Source organism: Equus quagga, chromosome 15 (assembly GCF_021613505.1).
Source record: "Equus quagga isolate Etosha38 chromosome 15, UCLA_HA_Equagga_1.0, whole genome shotgun sequence".
In the NCBI taxonomy this organism is placed as follows: domain Eukaryota; kingdom Metazoa; phylum Chordata; class Mammalia; order Perissodactyla; family Equidae; genus Equus; species Equus quagga.
The window spans coordinates 19,473,466-19,498,097 of record NC_060281.1 but is presented as its reverse complement, the minus strand read 5'-3'; the positions used below and the strand labels follow the sequence as shown (position 1 = coordinate 19,498,097).

Genomic DNA, 24,632 nt, shown 5'->3' with positions numbered 1-24,632 from the left:
CAGTTGATTTTAAGTAAATCAAAAGAAGAGCATCTTGAGTGGGCCTGACTTAATCAGGAGAAGGCTCGTAGAGGACAGACCCTCCTGCAGGCCTTGAACAAGCAAGCTGCAATGTGAATTGCCTGTGAAACCAGCAAAGAGTTAGCCATTGATGATTAGATAGCTAGGAACTAAAGTTGTTTTTCCTTTTTGCAATTACAGATTACAGCTTTTAGCTGTTTAACCCACCCATTGTTAACTGTGCTGTTCAGGCAATAAGCTATCTGACTCCCACTAGGTTCCTACAGATAATATTTCCCTGGAGCCCAGGTAGCCATGGTAATGGGTGTTTGAGCTTTTTTTAGGAATTAGGACCCCACTGTCCACTCCAGGCCAGTTGAGACCACCAACACATCAACTGGGCCTGCACAGATACCTGATAAGTGACCTTTTGATGTCAAGAGGCTAAAAAGTCCACCCTCAGATCATGTTAATGCCACCATTTTGTGAGCATGCATCCTGTGAAGAGCCATGAAGTCCGCCTATGCCTGCACAGGTCATCAATTACCTCACTTCTCTTCACCCCCAACAGTCCATCTCCACATTTCAGACCATCTTGCCCCTACAACATGAATATCCCTGAGTCCCCATCTTCGAGGAGGTAGATTTGAGATGAGTTCTCCCGCTTCCTCACTTGGCTCCCTTGGGATTAAGCTCTCTCTCTGCTGCAATCTCGTCGCTTCTGTGTTTGGCTTTCCAGGTGACGGGCAAAACTAAACCTGGTTTGGTAACACCTATGTTGAGGGCCATGTGGTGGGGAACTGTGAGGGGCCTCGAGGAGCTGAGGGCCTCAGTCCTGCTTCTGCCAACAACCACAAGAGCTTGGAAAAGGACTCTGAGCTCCAGGGGGGGACACTGAGAAGAGGACCCAGCTAAGCTACTGTCAGACTCCTGACCCATAGAAACCCTGAGATAACAAATGTATCAGTTTTAAAGCACTAAATTTGTGGTAAATTGTTGCATAGCAATAGAAAACTAATACACCACTGTTTCTGGAAGTCATTTCCTAGAGACAGGCTTGCATTGAAGGAAGACAGGGTTTACCTTGATCCCATCTATAGAACTGTGGGATGTAGGGATGAGGGAAAGAAAAGGAAGCTTCCCCAGACGCATCTGGTCCCTCTCCTGAGGACTGTGCCTGGTGAGCAACTGGGAAGACTTCTCGGGTAGCCAGACCCTCATCTGGCCCCTGCCCTCTGGTCACACCCAGGTCTCCATGAGGCTGCGTGATGGCCACCTGGCTCTTGTTCTCAGACCTGCCCTGTAAAATCTGACTAATCTCTTATTCTCAGCTGTGTGGGGGGAGTCTTAGCTTGCACGTCTGCAAAGTGGGTGCAGTTATATCAGCTTCACTCAGCTCAGAAGGATGTTGTGAGGATAACATAAAGTTATCACTGTGGAAATAGCTTTTTTTTAAAGTTAAAATAAAAAAGAATGACAGTGGCTCTTCTACGGAAGACAGGGAGGGACAATCTCTGGTCCCTTAAAGGGAGGGCTTCTAACGCCATCTGGAAACAGCAACTAATCTCACATAGGGGAGAATCAGGTTCAAAAGTTCTTAGGTCTCAGTAATTCAAAGCTGAATAGAGATAGTAGCTATAAATTTTTCAGGAGATTTGAAAAAATTAGTCTTTAATTTCACCTTATTGATTTTACACATTCCACCAACTCTGCAAAAAGTTTTGAGGGCACTTAAAATTGAAACAAGCTATGATCATAAGAAAAATAATTAACAGCAAATAATAAATAATAATTTGAAAGCTACAGAACAAACTTCAAACTCCTCTACCTTATTATATTCAAGAACTGTCATGATTTGCTCACAAACAGAGAAGATATTTGGGCTGTGCCGCTGGTTCAAGGATCGAAATATCTGCACTGGTTGGTCAGTGGCTGTTCTGGAGCACTTCACCCCCACCCGGACACCCCCCTCAAGACCCTGGATTTCCCCAGCATCCAGTGTTAAGGGACTACTGGCAGACGTGGTGTGGGGCCTCCAGACCTTGCCCCAGTGCTAGTACCGGTGCCAAACCTTAGATCATTTGATTATTATCTAGGCAACCAATCTTTCTAAGAGTAGTTCTTACTCCTCCCCTGGGCACAGCCCACATGGGTTTCTCACTGGACCCTCTACTCCCACCGCACACCCTACACTTTCATGTTCTGTCTCATTTTCCACTGCTCCCTCCGCTTGGAACGTCTTCTTGACTCCCCACTACTGTCTGCCTGACCATATTCCCGCTAGCTCTGAGATACTGAGTGTTGGTGGCCACCTCTCTAAACCTCAGTTTCCTCATCTGTAAAGCGGGAATTCTAAGAGGACCTACTTCATTAGGCAAGGATTAAATGACAGTGCAGGTGACCCCTGAGCACAGCTCTGGGTGCAAAGAGAGAAAGTGTGGCCCATTCGTATTTCCAGTCCCATGATAGTTCAAAACTTGTTCCCAAATACCAGGCATCTACGAAGGCTTCCTCCACCCCCTCGGCTTGCAGTGGCAGCTCAGCCTGGGAAAGCCCACAGTGGGCTCGCCGGCCTTCCTCCTGGCTCCAGCTTCCCTCCATCTCCCAGTGTGAGGCACGGGTGGAAGTGGTATCGCCCCCTCCAGTCTGATCAAGGGCAAACACCCTAAGTCATTTTTGTCATTTCTGAGCCCAGCCGGGCCACAGCTTGGGAATTAAAAGCATTCAGTAAACCTTTGCTGACATAAGACAAAATCTCGAGACAAGTGTTTGTTGAAGGAGTAAAGGCCAGAGCTTTACACAAGGAGTGCCAAAGAGCTTTGGAGACAAGAGAACAGCCCAGGGCCATGCACAAAACCAAATAATAATAGTAGTTGAAATCTGTGGAGCATCACTGTGTGCCAGGCACTGTTTTAAGTACTCTGCACACATTGACTCATGTGATCCTCCCAACCACGTGGTGAGGGCGCTCCTGAGATGGCTGATTGTCTGTGTACCTCACAGGGAGCAAGCTTGTGTGGGCAGGAGTCGTGTCCTTTATCTGCTGTCCTGTGCCAGACACAGGGTAGATGCTCACGAAAGGCGAAAGGCACAGGGCTCAGGGCTCGCAGGCACGTTCAGCTTTACCTTTTCGTGTGCTTCCCTCACCCCACCTTTGCGAGTCCTGCTCCCTCAGCCTGACTTCACCTGACTTCAGATGCTTCACTCACACCAAAGTATAATAACCATTTAAGGCTCCAAGGAGTGGCTGCGCCACTTGGAAAAACTTGGAGTTTTTCTCTGTGTGCCTGAAATCACACCTATTTAATCATATGTAAAGCTAGTATTGCAAATCCATATTCTCTTAACTGGGACAAGGGTACAAGAACCAACGGGCTGCAGGAGAGCGTGTGCGTCAATCAGAAAGGCATTTCTTTAAAACAACAAAATCCTGGGCTGGTTTCTAAGAAGGTAAAGGGGAGAGAAGCATTTCAAGCAAACACAATGGCAGGTCTGGAGGCCAGAGGCTGTAATTCAAAAGTCTGGCATTGAAGCAACAGTAAATACAGATTTCCGTTCCCAAATCCTAGTTCCTGGGTGGAGCCTAGGGGCTTGTATTTTTTTTTAGAAGCTCTCTGGAAGGTTCCAACGTGCAGTCATTTGAGGACCTAATGGATTAATCCAGTGATGCCCAGTTCTGGCTGCATATTAGAATAAGCCAGGGGAGTGTGTAAGAAATACCAAAGCTTGGGCTTCACCCCCAGAGATTCTGATTTAATTGGCCCAGAGCGGCCAGGCATTGGCATTTGTTGAGACTCACTGGGTGCTTTCTAAGGAGGGCTGGGAGTACAGCATCAAGGTAACTGTGGGGGGTGTGTGTGAGCAGTGTCAGTATAATGGCAAAGCACGTTAACGAGGAGTGTGAGGAATTCAACACTGATTCTTGACAGCCTGATCAAACACAGATATTAGTTGAAACTGGGTGAATTTTTAACAAGATCTAAAAAAAATTAGATTTTAATCTTACATTATGGATTTTGTATAAACCATCTACCTCCAAAAACATTTTAAGGACATTCTAAATCAAAACAAGGTGTGATCATAGGAAAAATAATTAACAAGAGGAAAGATGGGCACCAGAATAAGGTTGGCACAGGGTAGTGATGAAAGAGAAAAATGGATCATGGCTTTCAGAGGATGTGAGGCAAATCCCTTACCCGTCTCGGGCTCTTCAAGTCATCTACCATCCTTCAAGGATGTCAGGGGTGCTCGCGCCTGTAAGTCCCATCTCTAACTCTGACTCTGCCTTGGGGTGACCTGTGTTTGAAGTCAGCGTGTGATGTTAATTGAAGTGTTTGAAGACAGCGTGTGATGTTAACCGATGTGTCTGCAAGTTAACATGAGAAGGCCAGCTCATGAAAAATCACATGTTTAACGGGGAACACGAAAGTGAAAGCAAATCCTTCTTAGGGAAATTCCGTTGCAGAAAGTTTCAGAAAGAACACAGTCCTGCCCCTGCCACCAGTTCAATTTTCCGGGTGAACCTGCTACAGGATGTGTTTCTGTCCACGAGACACATATGTATGTGTGGTGTACATGTGGATGCACAAATACCTGTGTATTTATACATCAGCAGATCTAAGTCTCTCTCAGTGTTTTTCAACTCTTTTTTCATTGTCATCTCCTCCAAGGGGCCTTTTCAGACATTTTTTTCTATCATCACCTCCCACGAAAATTTAATACCACAGATATACTCTATGTGCTGTATGTATATTCGTGCTTTATATAGAAAAGGAGTAAGGTTTTTCACCCCAGAAGAACCAATTTTATCCCCTTTGGGGAGATATTGCCCCTCTTGAGCATGCATCATCTACATATGCATCTGTGCATGCGTGTGCACACACACAATGAAAGTGGTTAATGTGAAAAAAGTCAACAATGGGCAGAGACCATAAGTGGATTCCACAAATTTACACAATTTGAACTGAGGCCAGGGTTGAGCAGGCCCAGGAATGTGGTTCCATCCATGTCATAGTTGAAAAATTCCCCAGAGAGGCCAAGTGTCTTGGTCAAGGGCAGAGGGGAGTCAAGGGCTTAAACCATTCCAAGTGTTTACCCTTAGGAATGTTTGTCTTATAAAAAACAACGTTCTCCTTTCTGAGGAAATCAACCTTCTGGAGCAGCTGTCTGAGCCCTCACAGAGTGGCGTGCCTGTGTGAACTGCTTACCTGTCTCACTGGGTGTGCAAAGTTGGTTTGGAAAGGAGGTCATCATTGTATTTTCACCTGGTGACGTCCCTGGGCAGACCCTGCTGCACCTCCCTGCTGCCAGGTGGCTGTGTCCCAGCTCAGAGATGTCAGGGCACTGCCCAGAGAAGCAGCATGTGTCAGCAGCACATGGCTTGGTGGGAGTCAGGCCAAGCAGTAAACATCAAGAGGATCATTTGACAGAACAACACCCCAAGTGCAAGCGCTGTGAGAAGAAGCGTGGTGGTGGAAGCGGGGAATGAGTTCCATCCCCGTGCAGCTCTCCCACACAAGGCCATTCGAGTCCATGACCACAGAAACCTTTTCATGGGTCTGGCAAACAAAGTCCAGAGCCTCAGCTGCTATGAATATTTTGTTATGTGCAGAATAAGAATATTAATAATTTGGATTCACACAGGAATGTTCTCCAAGAAATTCGGGATGCTTCATATTACAGCTCAACCTGGGGTTGCCAGATCTCAACACTTAGTGGAACGGACAGTGACCGGTAAGTATGGCCACCTCCCCTGAAGGCAGCCCCTCCAAACTCATCACCATTTATAATAAAGGCCAAGCCCACACCACATTCATTCCAATTCCCTGTCAGCCGTGCACCTGGGTCTGGGGTCACCCCACCACCTATTTGTGTAAATAAAGTTTTATTAGAACACAGGCATGCCAATCGTCTATGTGTTGTCTATGGCTGATTTTCTGCTACAAGAGCAGAGCTGGGTAGCTGTGACAGAGACTGTATGAACTGCAAAGCCGAAAATGCTGACTATGTGACCCCCCACAGAAAAAGTTTGCTAACCCGGACCTAGGTTATGAGAGCGCCAAGACCCTCCACCAAGTGCACAGGAAACTGCTTGAGAGCAGAGTCCTTTTGCAATCTCCCGCAGGGCCGCAAACGGTACTTAGTACACAGTAGACTCAGTCAAAGGATCAAAGTTTAGAGCTGAAAGGGACTTCAGATACCATTTCACTGAATCCTCTTAATTTAGAAATGAGGGAATCCAAGTGATCAATACAAAATAATAGAATGGCAGGGATCAGAAGCAAAAGCAAAGTTTCCTGAATTCTGTTGTATTGTTCTGTTACTCAACAAATAGTTGGTGCGTATGGAACGAATGTAAAGGATCTATATAGCAACAAAAGTTGAGTGTATGGTTTATGCCAAACAGTATGTAGATATAGGTATTTCAGCCTTGGACCTCAAATTTCAAGAGAAAAGTTTATATATATATATCATATCTACCTATCTAATTTATATGTATGTTATATATTATGAATAATATATGTATATATGTATGTTTATATATAAGATGTAAAATATATATTATATACATAATAAAATATGTATGTATATAAAGCAATAATAAAATGATGGTGTACATCCCATGTAGGGACCAGCCAGCCATGAGGATAGGATCCATCTGATCTGTGACTTCAAGGTAACCATCGTCAGTTGATTCCTGCTGTATTTGCTTGAACCCAACTACAGGAAATCAGCACCAAGCCCAGGGAGCAGAACGATGGCATGGGTGACAGCTATCGTCCATCCCTAGCCTCTTTTTCTGGCTCCTTGGAGACCATCCTTCCCCACGTCACAAACCCTTCATCAACTGGCTGCATCTGCTAAGCACTCCCTTCGCCTCCTGACTCATGTCTGATTGCACACTGGGAGGTACTCCCTCCCTCTCACCAAAGTGGTAACCGGCGGGGCGTTTATCTCCCACTCTGGAATGAATGCTGCCTCACCCGTGATAGTGCAATTCTTGGCACACAGGTAGAAAAATGTTTTCTGAAGAGCCTCAGGCCTAGATAAGCTTCAAAATGCCCTTTAAGGTGACCTAACAAGGAAAAGGGGCCAGAAGCGTGGTCCATGGCTTCTCTCTAGTGGTGCCCTTGGTCTCCTGGTCAAGAGAAGCTCCTGTGGTCCGGAAGGGGTGCAGAAACTGGGGTCCCTTCATCATCTGCTCCTTCCAGAATCTGCCCTGGCAACAGGGCTGTTGTGGGGAGAAGTAGATGGCTTCCTCTCCCTTCTCTGCCTCAGCTTTGCTGGGACTCTCCCCTCATGTTCCACCCCCGAGCTGAACCCTAAGCCCTTCGCTGCCCGTGCTGCAAAACTCTGCTTCCTAATGCTAGTCCCCTGGCTCTGAGTTCCCATAGTCTCGTACTTGCCCTTGGGTCACAGTCTTCCTGCATGTCCACTGGCCGCTCTGCCCCCTCTCCCGAGGCTGCAAGCTCTGCCAGAGACCCACTGTGTCTGTTTTGTGCATCTTATTCCCTACCAGATTCAGAGCCTAGTGCCTGATAGACCTCAATAAACAGCCGCCACATGGAAAAGTGTATTTCAAGCATATTTGACTTTAATTTTGTTATTTATTGACTGATTGATTTTTTAGGAAGACTGGCCCCGCTAACATCTGTTGCCAATCTTCCTCTTTTTGCTTGAGGAAGATTGTTGCTGTGCTAACATCTGTGGCAATCTTCCTCTATTTTATGTGGGATGCCACCACAGTGTGGCTTAATGAACGGTGCTAGGTCTGTACCCGGGATCCGAATCTGTGAACCCCAGGCTGCAGAGCGTGAGAACTTCACCACCAAACCACCGGGCTGGCCTCTAATTTTGTTATTTTTAATTATCAACATACGTGAAAAGATGTCGTTTTGAAATCGATCAGATCTAGGTTTGGATCCCAACTCTACCACTTTCCATGGAACCCCGAGTGAAGACTTGACCTTTCCAAGCCCCAGATTTCCCATCTGTAAAACAGTCACAATATACCTACCCCATGGCATTGCTGCATTAGGGACACTGACTTAGAGTGTCTAGCACAACGTCTCGTGCATGGTAGATACTCAAAATTTGTGTTTATGATGATGCCTCCCACAGTCTTGCTATCTTTGACCATGTCTTGCGTCTTGAAATGATTTAGAAAGGGCCTAGCATCAGCAAGGCTGGACCCCCGTGGAGTGAACCCCAGCCAGCGGCTCTGTTCTCCATCCTGACTTCAGTCTGCTGTGTGGCAATATAACAGCCAGACCTCTCTGGGCCTCAATGTCCTGTTAGCAAAATATACCTTCAGGATCCTTGGAAGCTGCTGGAATCCTGTGAGGACTCAATAGAATCCACTTAATTCCATGAATAACATTATTAACTTTCTTTTGATTTCTTGTTTTTCATCTTTATAGCGTCCTGGAAAATTGTCTGCAATTATTTTTATTGTGGGACTCTAACCTATGGCGATAAATGAATCTAGTTCTCAGTAAGGGAGTGAGGGCAGAATAACTGGAAAATACAGGTCTCTTTCAAGTCAAGGGCTTCACCCTTGCAAAGATGAGTTTCAAAGCTTACCCTAGGATCCTGGGGCCACTTTGGCCAATGGCCAGCTCTTGGGGAAATTGGCAAGGGGACAAAGTCTGCCTTTGACAGCCACCCCCACGTCACACAACAGGTACTGCTTTTACTCCCTGCCCTGACAGACTTCTCACCCAGTGCACGCAGTGCCCCAGTGGCACGCGGCCCTCCTGGTCTCTCCCTACCCCTCTTTCGGATGCTCTTCCTGCTGCCTCCTGACCTGATAGAGCAATCCTAGCAGACGTGGCAGCGGGGGCTACAGTGCCCATGTGTAACCCATTCAGGGTAACACAGTTTAAAAAGGACCTCTGGGGGACATGCCTTAAAATAAAGGGACAGATCAAAGGGTGGGAATTGATGTCACTGTGGCAAAGAAGTAGGAAGGAGACTTGAGAAAAGGTGGGTCTTTAACTGGCTCCAGCCCCCCTAACTGGCAGGTGCCCAGTTTGCCCAAGTGTAGAGATCTGCCTTGAGCTTGGACTATTCAGTGTGACCTACGGAGAATTAAGGAAAGGCAAAGCCTGGGCATCCTACTCTAGCTGGCCAACACAAGAAAGGTCTCTTACTTCAGCACAAGCACTTTCTCTTCACACAGCTGGGAGGCTCTGGGAGAAGGGAGGCGACAGACCGCACAGACCCCGACGCCCAGGCACGGGGTCTACCTCACTCTACCACATCCCAGCTCTGTGGCGTTGGTCAGGGGACTCTGTCTCTCTGAGCTTCCGTTTCCTCATCTGTAAACTGGGAATAATAACAGGACCTACACAGAGAATTCAAGGAGTTAACGTAAGGTGTTCAGCCCAGCACATAGCCACTGTTATTATTACTCAGTTTCCAAACGTATGTTCTGATTTCTGAAAATACAGAGAGACTCATGGCACTGAAGAGAACAAGAGCATGAGGACTGATGTTTCTACTTCGTAAGTCAAATCAGTTGCCCTCTGTCTTTTCCACCCCACTTCTCCCCTGCCATCCCCCCAATCTCGTTCCCAACATTTCCCCCTGAAGCACATTATACTCCGGGATGGGGACCAGCAGCTGTGCACAAAAACAAGACCAGGACCGCTTCTATAGTTCCATAGGCCATGGAGCAAATTCTAAAGTCAAGGGCCATTCCAATCATTTAAGGTGACTGCAGTACTATGCACATTGGGGCGGCCTGATAGCAGCTGGAAGACCCGCTACCCCTCAAATTTCTCTCCCACGTTTGCATGTCAGAGCTTCAAATTTCCACTGTTAGACTCACTACTCTGGATTCAGGATATTCACAGGCGCCCTGGTTAAGTTATGGGCAGTGTTCCCCTCGTGGCCTGTGCATCAGGATCACTGGGGTACTAGTTAATTAGAGATGGCTGGGACCTCCGCCCCTGAAGACTCTAATTCCTAAGTTTGTGCTGAAACTAGGAAAGTGTCCCAGGCGGATCTCATGATGAGGCAAGGCTGGAAAACCCCATTCTGGTGGGGACCCTTCAGGTCTGGAGTCAGGATCTCCAGCTTTCTCCCTCAGCTCACGCAGAAGAACACAGTATGCAGGCCCCAGAGAGTCACCTGGTCTGTGATGAGGATCAAAGCTCTTCCTTCCTCAAGGGGACTATGAGAGAATAAAATCAGATAAGAGACTCAAAAATGCCTCAAAAACTGTAAAGATACATAAGAAAGCATTTTAAGGGAGTATGGGAAATAAGGTTGGGAAAGGGAATGCAGGGCTAGTTGGAGTGTCCTGCATTTGATCTAGCAGGGTGAGGAGTGAGTATGATAAAGAGAGTATTCCAGAAAGATTAAGCTAATGGTATCAACCATGGTGGACAGGCGGCAAGAGAGGCTGCAGGCAGGATGCTGTCTTCTAGGGGGTGATGAGGTGACACAACGGAAGAAAACAAGGAAAGAAATCATTCTTATGGGTTTGCGGTTTGCCAAACCTGCTACCCCTTTTCCTGGGAACATGACCCAATGACATTTGGGTTCTGAACTATGGAAAGCAGGTGGAAGTGATCTGGCCACTTCCCGGCAGGGACTGTGCAAACCTTGTGTGTGACCCTCTATCTTCGGTCTTCCCCTTGTGCTGGCTGAATGCAGAGCCCAGCAGGGAAGCGGGCAGCCCCAGCGGGTGGCAGGATGCAGAGTGGATGGAGCCCTAGTAGGGGAGACCGTTCACCAAACACGGCACTGAGCTCTTGTGTGACCAAGGTGATAGACTGTTTCAGCAGTGGACCTCTACTGACCAACACATTGCCTTACATTTCAATAGTGAAACCTCTAGTTTACAAAAGAGGATGCTGTTGCTTATCTTATTTGATCCTTATAATAATCCTGCCAGACAGACCAGATCTCCATTATACTCAGGAAGTACCCAAATGAGGAGAAATCACATAACTTTCCCACATGGCATCCCTCTCCCAGAGGCCTGTGGTCAAGCCCTGCCCAGAACCCTGTATCCTCAAGGAAAAGCCTGAGGCACTCGTGATAAAGGACCACGGACACATGGCTCCTTTGGTTTCTAAGGCAAATCACAAACACTGAGAATCCTAGATTATATGATATGACTGTAAAATGCCGCAGAACCAAAAGTGAAACTGAATGAAAGGCAGGAGAGAGGGCCCCTACCCCGTCACCTGCTATGTTTCCTGGGCCTCTCTCACTGTCAGCATTAGGAAGCAGGGGTGTGCCCTGAGGGCCAAGGAGCCTTGGGCTGAAGCAGGAAACCCTTACCGGTTGCCATGCCAACCTCCCCAATTGAATTTTTAAGAGATACTAACAGCTGCGGTTTTCACTTCCTCTTCATTCTAGGTAATATATTCCCAGTTGGACTCCATTCACTACACACCCTCCTCTCCTTCACCTTTCGTGTTATCTCTCCAGTCTGATACTTGTTTCTTTCCCCCTTATCATAGAATACTGAAAAACAGAAGTGGAAAACATCATCCTCCGGTCCATAGAGGTTGATATAGGCTGTAGGGTAACCAGCATCAAACTTCTACACTCACAGTTCACGGGTGACCCAAGACACACTGAAGACCTCCCACTTCAAAACCCCTCTCCTCGGATGCAACAGACTCAGGCACGCCACCTTTAGATAATTAAGCACTTTCTCCTCTTTTAAAATATAATTGCCCCACACAAGCAGGTGGTAGCACATGCAATCTCCTACATTATAAATAAAAGTCCAAAATTGCTCAACCTGCCATCAGAGGTGCCTCATGATCCAACCCTAACTTATATTTCTGTCCACACCCCAACATCCCTTCACTATCTCTTTGCCACTTCCAAGAAGAACTCCTAGTTCTTCCGGGGCACAGCCTGACATGTCTCTCCTCGATATGCGCCATCGTCCATGTATTCCCTTCATCTAGGACTTTCCATGTATTCCCTGCCTCTTGAGTTGCTTCTTCATCACCTTTGCTAACTCTGCTTGTGCCTCATTGCTCCCTCCCCGGCGGGCATTTCCGAAAGCCCAGTCCGTTTGTCTTTGCTCCTTCTCTACGCTCCCTCCTCCAGGGAACTGATTCCTTCAACTTATTCTTCCCTAAGCAGAAGATCCACATCCCCGGCCCTGACCTTCCTCTCATTCTTAGTTCTGATTGTCCAGCACTTGAACGGACAGCTGCACTTAATTGGCCTGCCATCTCTTCAAGCAAAACAGTCCTAAAACCAGAAGATTATTCTCATTACTAACAACTCCTTTCCTCACAGCTCTATTTCTATTATAGATTCACAGAGTTTCAGGATTAAAAGGAACCCTAACACTCAAGCTCAATTCCTTTATCTGCACTCAGTCTGTTTACAACATCTTAGACAATAATGGTCAAGCCCTTCATTGGTATCACCATTCCAAATATGGAAACCAGTCTCTCCAGAGGTGAATTGACCATGAAACCACTGAATGTTAAGCTTTGATATCCCCCATATATTTGCATAGCTTTCTTCCAAGGCCTGTGCCCAATTTTGTATCCACAAGGTTCTTCCACAGCATACTCTTCCTTTCAGCCCTAGTTTGGGCTCATTGTCACCTCCAGACAGGAACACTGGAGAATCCTCCTCATGGGCCTCTCCCTCAGGCTCTCCTCATTCTAACGTGGTCACCTGGTCACCATGAACTCAGCACAAGAACAATGGCAGCAGGTCACATTTCTCTCTCTTCTCTTCCTTAAATCCATATCATGTATCCCAAAATGTTAAAGAATGAATTTATCTGATAAAGGGGTCAGACTGGGTGACTTCTAAGAGGTTTTTCCAAATCAAAAACTCTATGATTTTCTGATTATTGATCCCATTTTACAGAAAAGGAAACTTTGCCTTAAAGAAAGTCACACAACCAATGTGTGTAGCAGAGTCGGCTTTGGAACCCAGGTCTTCTTACTTTGAGTTCATTAATCTTCCCACTACATCATGCAACAAAGCCCATGGAACTTTCTAGGTAAAGAGGGACCAAATCAAGCTCCCACCCTGTGTAGAAACTTCCAGTCACTCCCCGTCACTAACGAGGGAGCAAAAAACACTTAATTGCCATTCAAAACCCCTTCCCGCTATTGCTGTTCTTCTATCTTGTTTCTAACCGTGCCCCTCCATATGCCATTCTCTTCAGGCACCTTGTATACCCACAGGGCCCTGAACATCCTCACCTCCGTGCTGTTGCGGGACCTGACATGACTGCCCACTCCTAGCCACTCTGTGAATCATAAACAGTCTTCAAAGCACAACTCAAGTCTCACCTCCCCTCAAACTATACCTGGAGACCTCAGCCAGGTCACACTGGTCCGTTGATCCGCACCCCTCATTTCATCTCCTGTCACTCTTGTGGCACGGATGCTGGTTTGCCTTTTTCCCCCTCAGCTGCAAACTCATGGGCTGCTGGGACCCCATCCTCTTTAATCTCCCCTCCCCCTTTCAGCTTGCAGAGTAGGTGGCCCCATAAACATGTTTGTTAACTGGTTAATTGGTTGATTGATTGTTTTCAATCCTTTAACTCCCTAAATTCCTTATCTCGTTCATGCTCAGCTTTTAAAATGACTTGTCACTCTTACATCATTAAAAAACAAAATTTCAAAGGAAGAAGAGCAAGTTATAAAAGAAAGGTCAAAGGCATTCTTTTCCTTCCTTTTCTGGTTTATTCATGGTCAGTTTGGGGTCATTCATGCTAATAAGCATATTTGCCTCTGCCTCCTCCATCCTGTGAAATGCACACTTCAAGTGGGGACTCAATTTCCTCTTGCCCTTTGGATGGCCCACTGGGCAGTTCAGCTCTATTTAGCAGGGTCTGGGCCAGTGGCTCTCTGGCTTTGACAAATCCTGGAATTACCCAGGGGTAGTTTTTCAAGGATGCACATGTCTACGCCTCACCCGGACCTCCCGAATCTGAACCTTTGGGGACAGGGCCTGAGCAAGTCCATGTGAAGAAGCTTTCCTATGACTTTTACATGCCCCGAAGGCTGAGCACCATTGGCCCAGCCATCATTTACCATGAGCGCTACAGTCAGTCTAATTCAAAGAGTCTTCCCACGCCAGCAGAGCTAGAGGGTACTTCTAGAGGTTAACAACTCCATTGCTTTTTATCGGAAAGGATTCATTTCAGTTCTGACAGTAGACTATCTATCTTATTTATCCTTAAAAAATTGCACGTCTCAGAACCAAGATACTCCTTGAATAAATATATGAGTTTGCAAAGTAGATTCTCACTCAGGGAGCTGGCAGAGAAATTTCCCCCATAGTTGGAGCTGACCCCTCAGAATATGAACAGAGTCAGGTCTAAGATGCCCTGGCTGGGGAAAGCTCTTCCACTGACTCACATCTTCAGGAAACCCACGCTTAACCACTTTGCTTCTCTACTATTTCTAGTCCCCCAGCTTTGATGACAAAAACAACTGAGGAAGTCTCCTGGGTCATAGTTTTAAAAGATACCAGATATTGAGAGTCTATTGTGTTTTCATATAGTCCAGATAGATAATAGCTGTAAAGGTGTGTGCCTATTTTTTATGAGACAAAGATAGCTCTGCAGAGCTGGAAGACTGCAGCGGAGGGAGTGGGAAAGTCTGCACAGAGACCCTGGGGGTCCTTTTGGAACTAAAGGATCTAGATTCCAGAGCCTTCTTTCTCATCTAAGAGTCAGAGTTATGGGTACCCTTTAGGTGAGTCTGGGAGGCCCTGCCCAGAACCCAGTGACAGGAAAGGGAACGAAGCTCCTGAAACAACATCTCCATGGAGCTGAAGTGGGAGAGGCCAGTGCAGCACCCGTCACCCAGCCCCTACCCTGCACCCACCATGGTTTGATGCATCCTGGCCAGACCCCAGGGCTATGTGGGAGCTCCCTTGGATGAGGGAGAAACTGACAGGAGGAATCAACTTCCCTTGAACTTGAAGAACCCCACAGTTGGTCAGGGGTCTGCCCTCACCCTGTGGTCAGGCCAACCACACTACTTCAGACAATGGCCTCTGGGCGCCTCCAGCTCTCAGAGCAGCAGCCCCAGCACAGGCAATCATTCCAGTGACGGCTGTACTGTGCTCCAGCTCCCAGTGGTCTGTGTCCTGACTCTAGCAACAAAGCAGAATCAGACAGGACTTAGTCTCTGTCTTCCTGTACACATCAAGGGAGGGAAGCCGAAGGGCTTGGCTTCTAACTATTTGGGCGACAATGGGCCTGCAAAAGAGGCTTTACTTATACCCCAGATTCATACACAGCTCAGTCAATGCTCACACCAACTCCATGGAATATGTAGTGCCATTATCAGCATTGCATTGGTAAGAAAACTGTGACCCAGAAAGGCCAAGCAGCCTGTCCTGGCTCACACAGCTGGTAAGCACATCCTGACACCCAAGCTGCACTCTTCCACTACTCCTCCGTCACCACTAACGTGGGCCCACCATCTAGCAACTCAAAAGGAACCAAGAATGGAAAGCTTTTGAACTGAATGTCTAAATCAATGGACTCAGCTCTGGGTGGAGAGAGCCAATCCACACCTGGACAAACTACACAAGTTGGCAGGGAGGCAGGAGCTGACACTGCTGACACTGGACTTCAGCATCTGCAGACCCCCAAGTCTTCACGAACCCCACCACCTGCCATAGCACCCAAGATGTGCATCAGTCAACCTTTGACACTAGCACTCCCATGGATGAGTGACTAGGCAAAGACGCACCCACTGACATAGCAGGGCAGATGAATTTGTGTACTGGATTATTGACCACAGATCAAAACCTGAAGGTGATGGGAAAGAAAAACAGTTGCTTGAAGTGATAAAGGGAAGGTCAAAACCTAACGAGTTCATGCTTAGGCAAGCGAGCTGCCCAAGAAGATCAGGCACCAGAGGGCAGCTGGGGTCTGAGCATGAATGCTGCAAGATTTGATCCTGTCTGTTCCGGAAGTCAGATGACCAGACCATGGGTCACCATGACTTGACTTGTGCCCTGCACCACTGTCAGAGCCTTCTGGATCACTCAGTAAATGAAACAACTAGTCATTTCCATCTGACAGTCAGCAGGACTCTGTTCTATTTCCCCCACACTGAAATGATGATTATTTGACTAGACCGACCCCATGCACTGAATGTTCTGGAGTCCTGTGGATAGGGCTTTACAGTCCGTCAGCATCTGTTAACTGAACACTGATTGGATGCCAGCTCTCTATCAACAATACTCCTGATCATGATGCCCTGAGGCCATTAGACGTTCTGGACATTGATCCTCATTAGCAAGGCCACCTAGTCCAATTGTGGCAGAAACTGCCTGCCATCGGACCCGCCTCTGATTATGACTCAGTGGCTCTCCACCAGAGCCCCATGCTGCAGTCACCTGGGGCTGGAGTTAAAAATACCGATTCTGGGTCCCACCCACAAAGACTTTGATATAGTCCGCCTGGGGAACAGCCTGGCATCGGGGAGTTTTTAAATGTCCCCAAACGATTTGAATATGTAGCCAAAGTTGAGAACCACTGGTTTCTGTTGAAATTCACACTCCTGGCCCCAGGAGACATTTGTTGCAAACTGGTCCACCATCATCTTCACTTGGTGGTTTGCTACCTCTGGGGTCGGGCACGGGGCTGGCTGGAAGAGTCAATACAGATGGGAGGAACATCCGGATCCCAGGACTCAGCACATCCTGTGTTTGTCTTTCCAAATCACCTTCCATTTTGCTTTTGCTTCCTTGCTCTTCCCTCTTTCAATAAACTACACTCACTGCCACTATCAACTGACCTGTTGTCCTCCCTTTACGATCAAAGTCCAAGCTGCATATGATCTCATTTATTCTCAAAATAGTCCTGCGTGTGAGGAAGGAGCCAGGCTTTTGTTCTCTAAGGCAAAGCTGGGACCTGCAGGTCAAGAAAGGTTCTATCTGCCATGGAATTCATCTCATTATTTGGTTTCAATGTGTTCATAGCAAGTTTCAATTTACAAAGTGCTTTTGCCTATTTGCTCTTGTGGAATCCTCACAGCAAGTGCGTGTTGCAGTATTTTCATAGCCAGGGTGGCCACATATCCTGATTTGCCCTGAACAATCCCGGGTTACACCTGCTGCCCCAGTCTAACTATTGGTGGCACCCCCTTTCACTCTCAAACCAAGTGTCTTGGCTTGGACAATAAATTATATGGTCACATTATTTATAATGACTCTCTTGTTCGAAGAGGGCGCTATTGAGGCTCATATGTTCAGAGTCACTCAGTTAATTATAGGCAGAGACAAGACCTGGACTCATGTCCCGTGTCTTCAAACCTCTGCCCCATCCATGGGTATCATGGAGCACTAGAATCAGAGCTGATCTACTCAACACTTTCTTATATAGATGAAGAAACTAAAAATGGGGGGAAACGGTGTCTTAAAAGTCACTATTCAAATGTTCCCTGGAAGGGCGAGACTTGGAGCCCAGGGCAGAGATGGGCTAGTAACGTATCAATAACTGTCATGTTGGATGGCACTTGAGAGCCCAACTTGGCAAAAGAAAGGGCAAGGCCTGACATACGGGTGTTCGGAAAAGGAAGAGTAAGAAATTTAGAGTCTAAACTGCTGGATTTGAGGACTGGATCTGAACGTCATTTGCTGTCTCCCTCTGGGCACTTCACACCCCCCTCTAAGCACACATGCTCAACTGTAAAACAGGACTAGTCATTCTTACTTCCCTAGGTCACCAGGAGAGCAAACTGCAGCTCACCCAGTGCCCTGACAGCATCAAGCCTCCCCAGGTCCCTGTGAGTCTCATTTATTTGCTTTCTTCATTTTTCACATGAGTGAACCAAGGCTCATGAACAAGGATGCTGGGGATCCAATGACGTAAGGTATTTGAAGGTGCTCATAAATCCTAAAACGCTGCCATTTATTATTATTATTATCACCCGCAGCAGCAGTAGTAACAGATAACAATAGGCAATTGATGTGAGACAGAAGTGTATGTCCTTGAATCTCCCTGGATGACCGAGGTTTTGAATGACACGCCCAGTAGACAGGCAGGGTTGGGGAAGCGAGTGTTAAAGATGACCACATCCCAACTCTCTGGGTGGAGCCCGGCCTGCCTGGGAGGTTTCCTAGTCACCAACCTGCCAGCCCTGCAGAAAGCACCTCACATGCCTGACACCCTCAGCAAGAAGGCCTCTTTTCTTATGAAAACCATACAGCTAAGAGTAACTTCAAACTCTGGAAATGCCTGGTTCTGTAATTCAGGACATCGCTTCCCTGAAATGAAACCATTCAAAGCCTGCCCAGCGCTTTATTTCACAACTATTTTCAGCCTTTACTTATCCCTGTAAGTGATAACTACTAACCAGATGCTCAAAAAAGGGGGAAAAAAATATCAAAAGAGCTTTCCTATCTGATTTTTTGTTCCCCCATCAGTCTGGATTTTGCACTCACCGCAAAGGCCTGCCTGGCTCTCACGGGTTGCTTTCCTTTAGGGAAAAAGCAAATGACAACACAGGCATTTTAGAACTCTTTGGGGGCACTGGGGCCTGTGCAGTGAGCTTTTTAGATAAATGGAGAAAACTTCCAAAGCTGACCGCATGAAATTCCAAAGGTGCCAGCAGGACCGCTCTCCATGCCTAGCACTGGGGCCGAGAGCTCCTTCTTCTCTAAAGAGTCAATTTGTGTTTCAAATATCTTTTAGGAACTTGACACTGTGAAACTACTTGCTCCCAGGGAATCTGAGAAAGTCCTAGAATAGCTTTCTTCAAGGAGAGCAGCAAGACTTGCCGCTTTGTTAGAGTTCTCTCTATTCACTCCCAAGACGGCAGGCCTGGCTGCTGAGATTCAGGGCACCCCTGGCCCTCGGTCCAGCAGTGCCCAGCCTCGGAGGGGATGTGGCCTTCTTCATCACCTGGGTGGGCCAGAGGACCTGGAAATCCTGCCCAGAGGGCTCCCAGCAACCAAATGAGGACAACAGAAGCCACATTTTAAGGGTGAGAAACAGGCTGAGGAAAGCTAGTGTCAGTAAATGACTGGTGTAATTTCTACAGATAATTTTGAAAAACGAAACCCAAAGAATGCAAGACCCAGCGGAAGAAATTTAACAAACCTTTGCAGTAGGCTAGGCCAAATGGGACGGCCCACCTCCCAAGTGTAAAATAAGTTACAACTAATTTTATATTTTTTAGGCCAAAAGGTACCAAAGACCAAAAGATTGATATCAAGATTTATGTACATCTAATACTTTTTTTTTTGCAAAAACCTCTCTATTTGTTTAAGTAACTTGTAGATAAGAATCATTAAGCAAACTAACATCTTCTCTATTCCAGGGAATATATATGCCTCTTAAATTCAGCCAGAAGGAACCCGGACCAGCGCTGAGGACTCTTTCCTTCTCAGTTACCTGCGTATTTCTAGGGAAACTGCATTCTAAGATTTGTTTCCCCTTTGTGAAAGGTTTTGCCGCTCAGGCGGCCTGCCCACTCCCCTCCCCCAACTCCTGGCGACTGTTTCTGCACCGCCCTCCGCCCTGGAAACAACTCTCCTGCCGCCTCAGGTTTCCCCGCTTCTGCGGCGTCGGCACCGAGGACTGATCAAATGTTACTTTCTTATTAGACCAGCGAACCGGGAAACGCCGCCGCGGCCTGCAGCCTCCCTCCCACAGGTTGCAAAAGAAATGCAGTAGCTTTGACGTTAGACTTTTTCTGCCCAGAGAGCAAGGCGACTTAATTAGTTTTTCCATTGTGCCCCGTCAGCCCAGTCGGCCCCAGGGTGACGGGGCCCTATCCCCTATTGGCAAACCCGTAGCATTTCCCGATACCACCCTGCAGAATCATGATTAGGACAATAATCATAACGTCGGCGAACAGAGGGTTTTCTGCTTTGCAGGTCACAGAGCAAAACAGCATCTTTGTTTCCCTTTTGCTTTCTTTTAGTAACTCTGAGTAAAAGAGAGAAAGGAGATTTTAAGAAATGATAATTTTGGTTTGCCAGAGAGAACTGTATCAGTAACGTTTCCTTTTCTCTCCCTTTCCTCTCCCCCACCACCCTGAATTTTAGGAGAAGGTTCACGGGCCCAGCCAGGTTCCTGCCATCTCGCTACACCTGGAGATGCTCTTGAGGACCGCCAAAATCGCGCCGGGCCGGGCTCTGGCCCCATGGTGGTGATCGCCTGTCCTGCAACGGGTTTGACAAACTGCCGGGCCAACTGTCCAAGAAGACAGCCACCTGCCAGATTGCACCTGACTCTATTCGGCCCGGGAGCGCCGAAGCGAGGCTCTCTGGCCTGCAGAAAGGCCACCCAGGGGACCGCGAGGGCTTGCCCGCTCTCCCAGGGGAGGTCCAGCATCCCAGCGCGGTCCGCGCGCGGCACGTGAGCCAGGCGAGCCCGGCTGGAGGCGCAGCAGGTGCGCGGGCGCCGGGCCGCCGACCTACCTTCACGAAGAGTTCGATCTCGGGGTCCCTGTCGTCCCCGTTAGCCGTCGCCGCGTCCGTCATGCCGTCGGCGCCCGGGGCCAGCGTCCCGGGCCGGGGAGGCGCCACCTCTGCGGCACCCGGGCCAGCGCTCTGCGCTCCTGCTGCTGCCGCTGCTCGGCGGGGCCCCTCTTCAGAGCCGCGTTCAATATTTTTTTTTCTCTAATCTATTTCTTAAGCCGGGGACAGCGATGTCTGAGAGACCAGTGTCCCGGCTGATCACAGGGTGGGGGACAGGAGGCAAGGGCTGGAAAGGTGGATTCAGGGATGGCCGCAGGTCCTGTGAGCAACAAGTGCCGGGCTGCAGAGAGGTGTCACAGGATCCCCGCCTGTCAGCGATCCGGCGGTGGCGGCCAGCGCGCCCAAAATAGCCGGCGGCCGTGGGGCGGGGTCAGCGGGCGGGGGCGGGGGCGGGAGGGGCACCCCGAGAGCAAGGCCTCCGCCCGGGCTGGCCCCCGCCCCGCCCCCGAGGCCCAGACGATGACCTGGGAAAGGTAAAGAGCGGAGGGAGGGGGAGGCGAGGAGGAGGAAGAGAAGAGATGCTTCAGTCTTATGCTTCGTTGATGAAGCGTTAGCTCCTCCAAGTTACTCCACTAGCAGCCTTACCCCACCTGGACAGCCCCCTCCTGCCTCAGCAACGCTCTGAGTGGGGAGGAGCTGTGGGGAGCAGGGTAGGGAAGGAAAGGACCTCGAAAACAGGTCACTCGCCATCCTTGCGCTGAGCAAATAGGGTAGAGCAAGGCAGGGCGGGGTGGGGGTGGGGAGTTGTAAGTAGCCGGTGAGCCAACCGGGTCAGGTACAGTGGAACCCAGGATCCTTGACTTCTAACCTTCTGGGCTTGTTTCTTCTTCTCTTTTCTTTCATTTTTTTTTGTTTTCTTTTGCTTTATACTCTTTTCTTTCCTTTCTTTTCCACTCATTTCATTTCTGTTCTTCTCTGTTTGCTTTTTAGCGACGTATGATAGACATACGGAAAAAATGCGCATGTCCTTAGCGTACAGTTCAACGAACGCTCACAGTCTGAACGCACGCGTGAAAAAGCAACAGCAGAGGAAGAAATAAAATGTTAGCTACACCCCGCCCGCCGAAGCTCCTCCTAGTCTCTTCTCTGTACCTGTCCTCCACCTTCACCCCTCTCCCCACCAGGGTAACCATTATCCTGACTTGTAGCAGAGCAGGTTGGTTTTGCCTGGAATCTTACAGTAAATGCAGCGTGTACTCCTTGATGCCTGGCTTCTTTTGCTCACCATTATATGTGTGAGATTCATCCATTCTGCTCCGTGTGATCGTAAATCATCCATTCTTATTGCCACAATTTACTTATCCATTCTTCTGTTGATGGACGTTTGCACAGTTCCCGGTTAATGACTTGCACGGATACTGCTGCTATGAACAGGCTATCAAACATCCTGTCGTGAGCACATGGACACTTTTCTGTTGGGTACACACTTAGGAGTGCAATTGCTAGCTTATAGAGTATGAGAATATTCTTCTTGAATAAACACTGCCGGATGATTTTCTAAAGTGTTTGTACCAATTTACATTCTCAGCCTTCATTTCTTTTAAAAGTAGGTACTAAGTCTTTCCCATCTGGAATCTGGTCAGCTTCTGTTTGTTTTCTTTGCCTTCTCTTTAGTTAATCTTTTTTGTGCCCTGTCTTACCTTACTTACAAATATATATTTGCTTCACAGTTTTATAGGAAAAAAAAAATACAAATAAGTAATAGTACTTATTACATGCCAGGCAAAAATGCTAAGTGCTTTACATATCTTAACTTGTTTAATCTTTACAAAAGTGATATTATTCTAATTTTACAAGTGGGTAAACTGAGGCATAGAGTATTTAAGTAACTTGCCTCTGGTCATCCAGCTAGGGCATGATGGAGTCAGGATTTGAACCCACACACACTGAGCCTGTGCTGTCGACTGATCAATTCACTGCCTCTCTCAAACTTAGTGCACACTGGGTAAGTCACTTTGGGGAAGCAAAGACACTGCCCTGGTTTTAATGGAGATTGAAATCCATTTCAGTATAATAGTCACATGGCAAATGGAGGGGCTATGTAAGTTCGCACATAGAGAGATTATTTGCCCCAGTTGGAGGGAGTAGAGGAAAAGGCCTCACAGAGTGGAAGGCACTTCAGTTGAACCTTCCTGAATGGGCAGGCATCTGATAGGCAGAGAGGATGGCAAGGTATCCTGACCACCCTTTATGACAGGCTGTTTCCCTGTAAACTCCAAGTGCAAATAACTCCTTCTTACTGAAGAAAGCAGTCACCAAGCCCAACCTGCAGTCCTCATGGTACACTACAGCTTAATCAAGGTGAGGTTTAATTGCTGTCTCCTCCTCCTTGGTTTCTGGCTTACATCACCAAAGCCTTTAGAGAAACAGTCACCTTCACAGCAGGACATTTCGAGCCAATGACTGCATACTCTGGAAAGGACAAAGTTGCACAGGGAGACTGGTACCTTCACTGCGTGCTGCACAGACTCACCACTTTCCTGCTCTGGAGTGTGGACAATATTTGCAATGCAATGTGGCAGAGGTAAATAAAATTATATGCATAAAATGTCCTCGAGGTTTTTTTTTTTTAATGAAAGATGCTTTACACATGTGATCATTTTCTTGGTTATGATCTAAGCAATGTATGGTATGACCTCTGCTTCCCTTAATCCCAAACCCAGCAGAGTTAGCTTTTATTTTATCTTCTCCAAGTATTTGCTACTTATTGGAAAACAAAACAGTTCCCTTTTAATTTTTAGATAATACCTCGCATTTGGACATCCCTAAAGATAACTGATAGTTTTGATATTATAAGCCTTCATCTTGCAAAAAAAAAAGAGTCTGCTTTGTTATAAAATATTTCTGTGCATATTTCTAGTTTTTAATTCCACATTCTGCTTTAGCTCAAGATAAAAAGACTTCATTTTGTATTCTTTAATGTCAAAGCATAATTAGAGTCAATTTTAGCTTTGTCCAGAGAAAAACAATTCCCTGATCGTAGTCTACTTCTAATGAGAATCATAGTTTCACAAACTTGGTGCAAGTTTTGGATGAATCTTTACCAGGAAAGCACTTTAAAAACATATTTAGTGCTCCAGTGTGGCAACACATATACTAAAATTGGAACAATACAATGAAGATTAGCATGGCCCCGATGGAAGGATGACATGCAAATCTGTGTAAAAATATATCTTTTTGTATGATTGTTGAAGGAAAAAATTATAAGATTCTGATGGAGTTTTCAATAGATTCAGATTTGATGATATGACAGCTGCAACATAAAAGGAGGAGGTAAAGGGATTTATATAGTGGTAAGGTTTTTATCCTTCACTTGAAGTGTCACACTGTGAACTCTAAACCAATTGAGAAAAGTTAGGTGTGTATATTGTAACAACTCCTAAAGCAACAACTATAAAAGTTATACAAAGAGATATAGTGAAAAAACCAATAGATAAATTAAAATGTAATGGCAAGAAATATTCAAATAATCTAAAAGCCAAGACAGAGGGGGAAAGAGAACAAACATATAACTAAGAATAAAACTAATAATAAAATGGTACACCTGAATTCAACCATGTCAATACTTATACTAAATATAAATGGTCTAAACAAATCAATTAAAATCTGGACATTGTTGGATTGAATTAAAAAATCCCTAAGACCCAACTAGGTGTTGTTACAGAATTTCACTTCAAACATAATATCAATAATTTAAAGGTAAAAAGATAGGAAAAGAAATAAAATGCAAAAGAAAGTTAGTGGCTATATTAATATCAGACAAAACAGACTCCAGAACAAGGAAATTATCAGAGATAAAGAGAGATATTTCCTAATGATAAAAGAGTCAACTCCTAAAGAAGATATAACAACCCTAAATGTGTATATACCTAATAACAGAGCCTCAAAATACATAAAACAAAAGTTGATGTAACTAAAAAGAAAAAGAAACTAATACAAAGTTACAGTTGGAGACTACAACACTCCTCTCTTAGTAATTGATAGCACAAGTAGACAAAAAATTCAGCAAGAATATAGAAGACCTAAACGATACTACCAAACAATATGACCTAATGAACATTTATAGAATATCCTACCCAAACAACAAAAGAATGCACATTATTTTCAAGGACAGATGGAACGTTCACCAAAATAGACCATATTCTGGATCACAGAACAAACCTTATCATTTT

The 24,632-nt window shown here is 46.5% G+C and overlaps 1 protein-coding gene and 1 non-coding gene across 2 annotated transcripts in view; one reads left to right on the top strand and one right to left on the bottom strand.

Moving 5' to 3' along the window:
• The window catches only part of CLIC5 (chloride intracellular channel 5), a 100,036-nt gene extending 79,237 nt beyond the window's left edge, over positions 1-20,799 (bottom strand). Inside the window, exon 1 of the mRNA XM_046641114.1 lies at positions 20,401-20,799. Within this exon, the coding sequence (XP_046497070.1) occupies positions 20,401-20,463 (63 nt within the window). The 5' untranslated portion in view covers positions 20,464-20,799. The remainder of the gene's footprint in view (positions 1-20,400) is intronic.
• Positions 20,800-23,531: 2,732 nt separating this feature from the next.
• Positions 23,532-23,639, top strand: LOC124227486 (U6 spliceosomal RNA). The gene has a single exon (XR_006885496.1). It is a non-coding gene; the product is annotated as a U6 spliceosomal RNA (small nuclear RNA).
• The last annotated feature ends 993 nt before the right edge of the window (positions 23,640-24,632 follow it).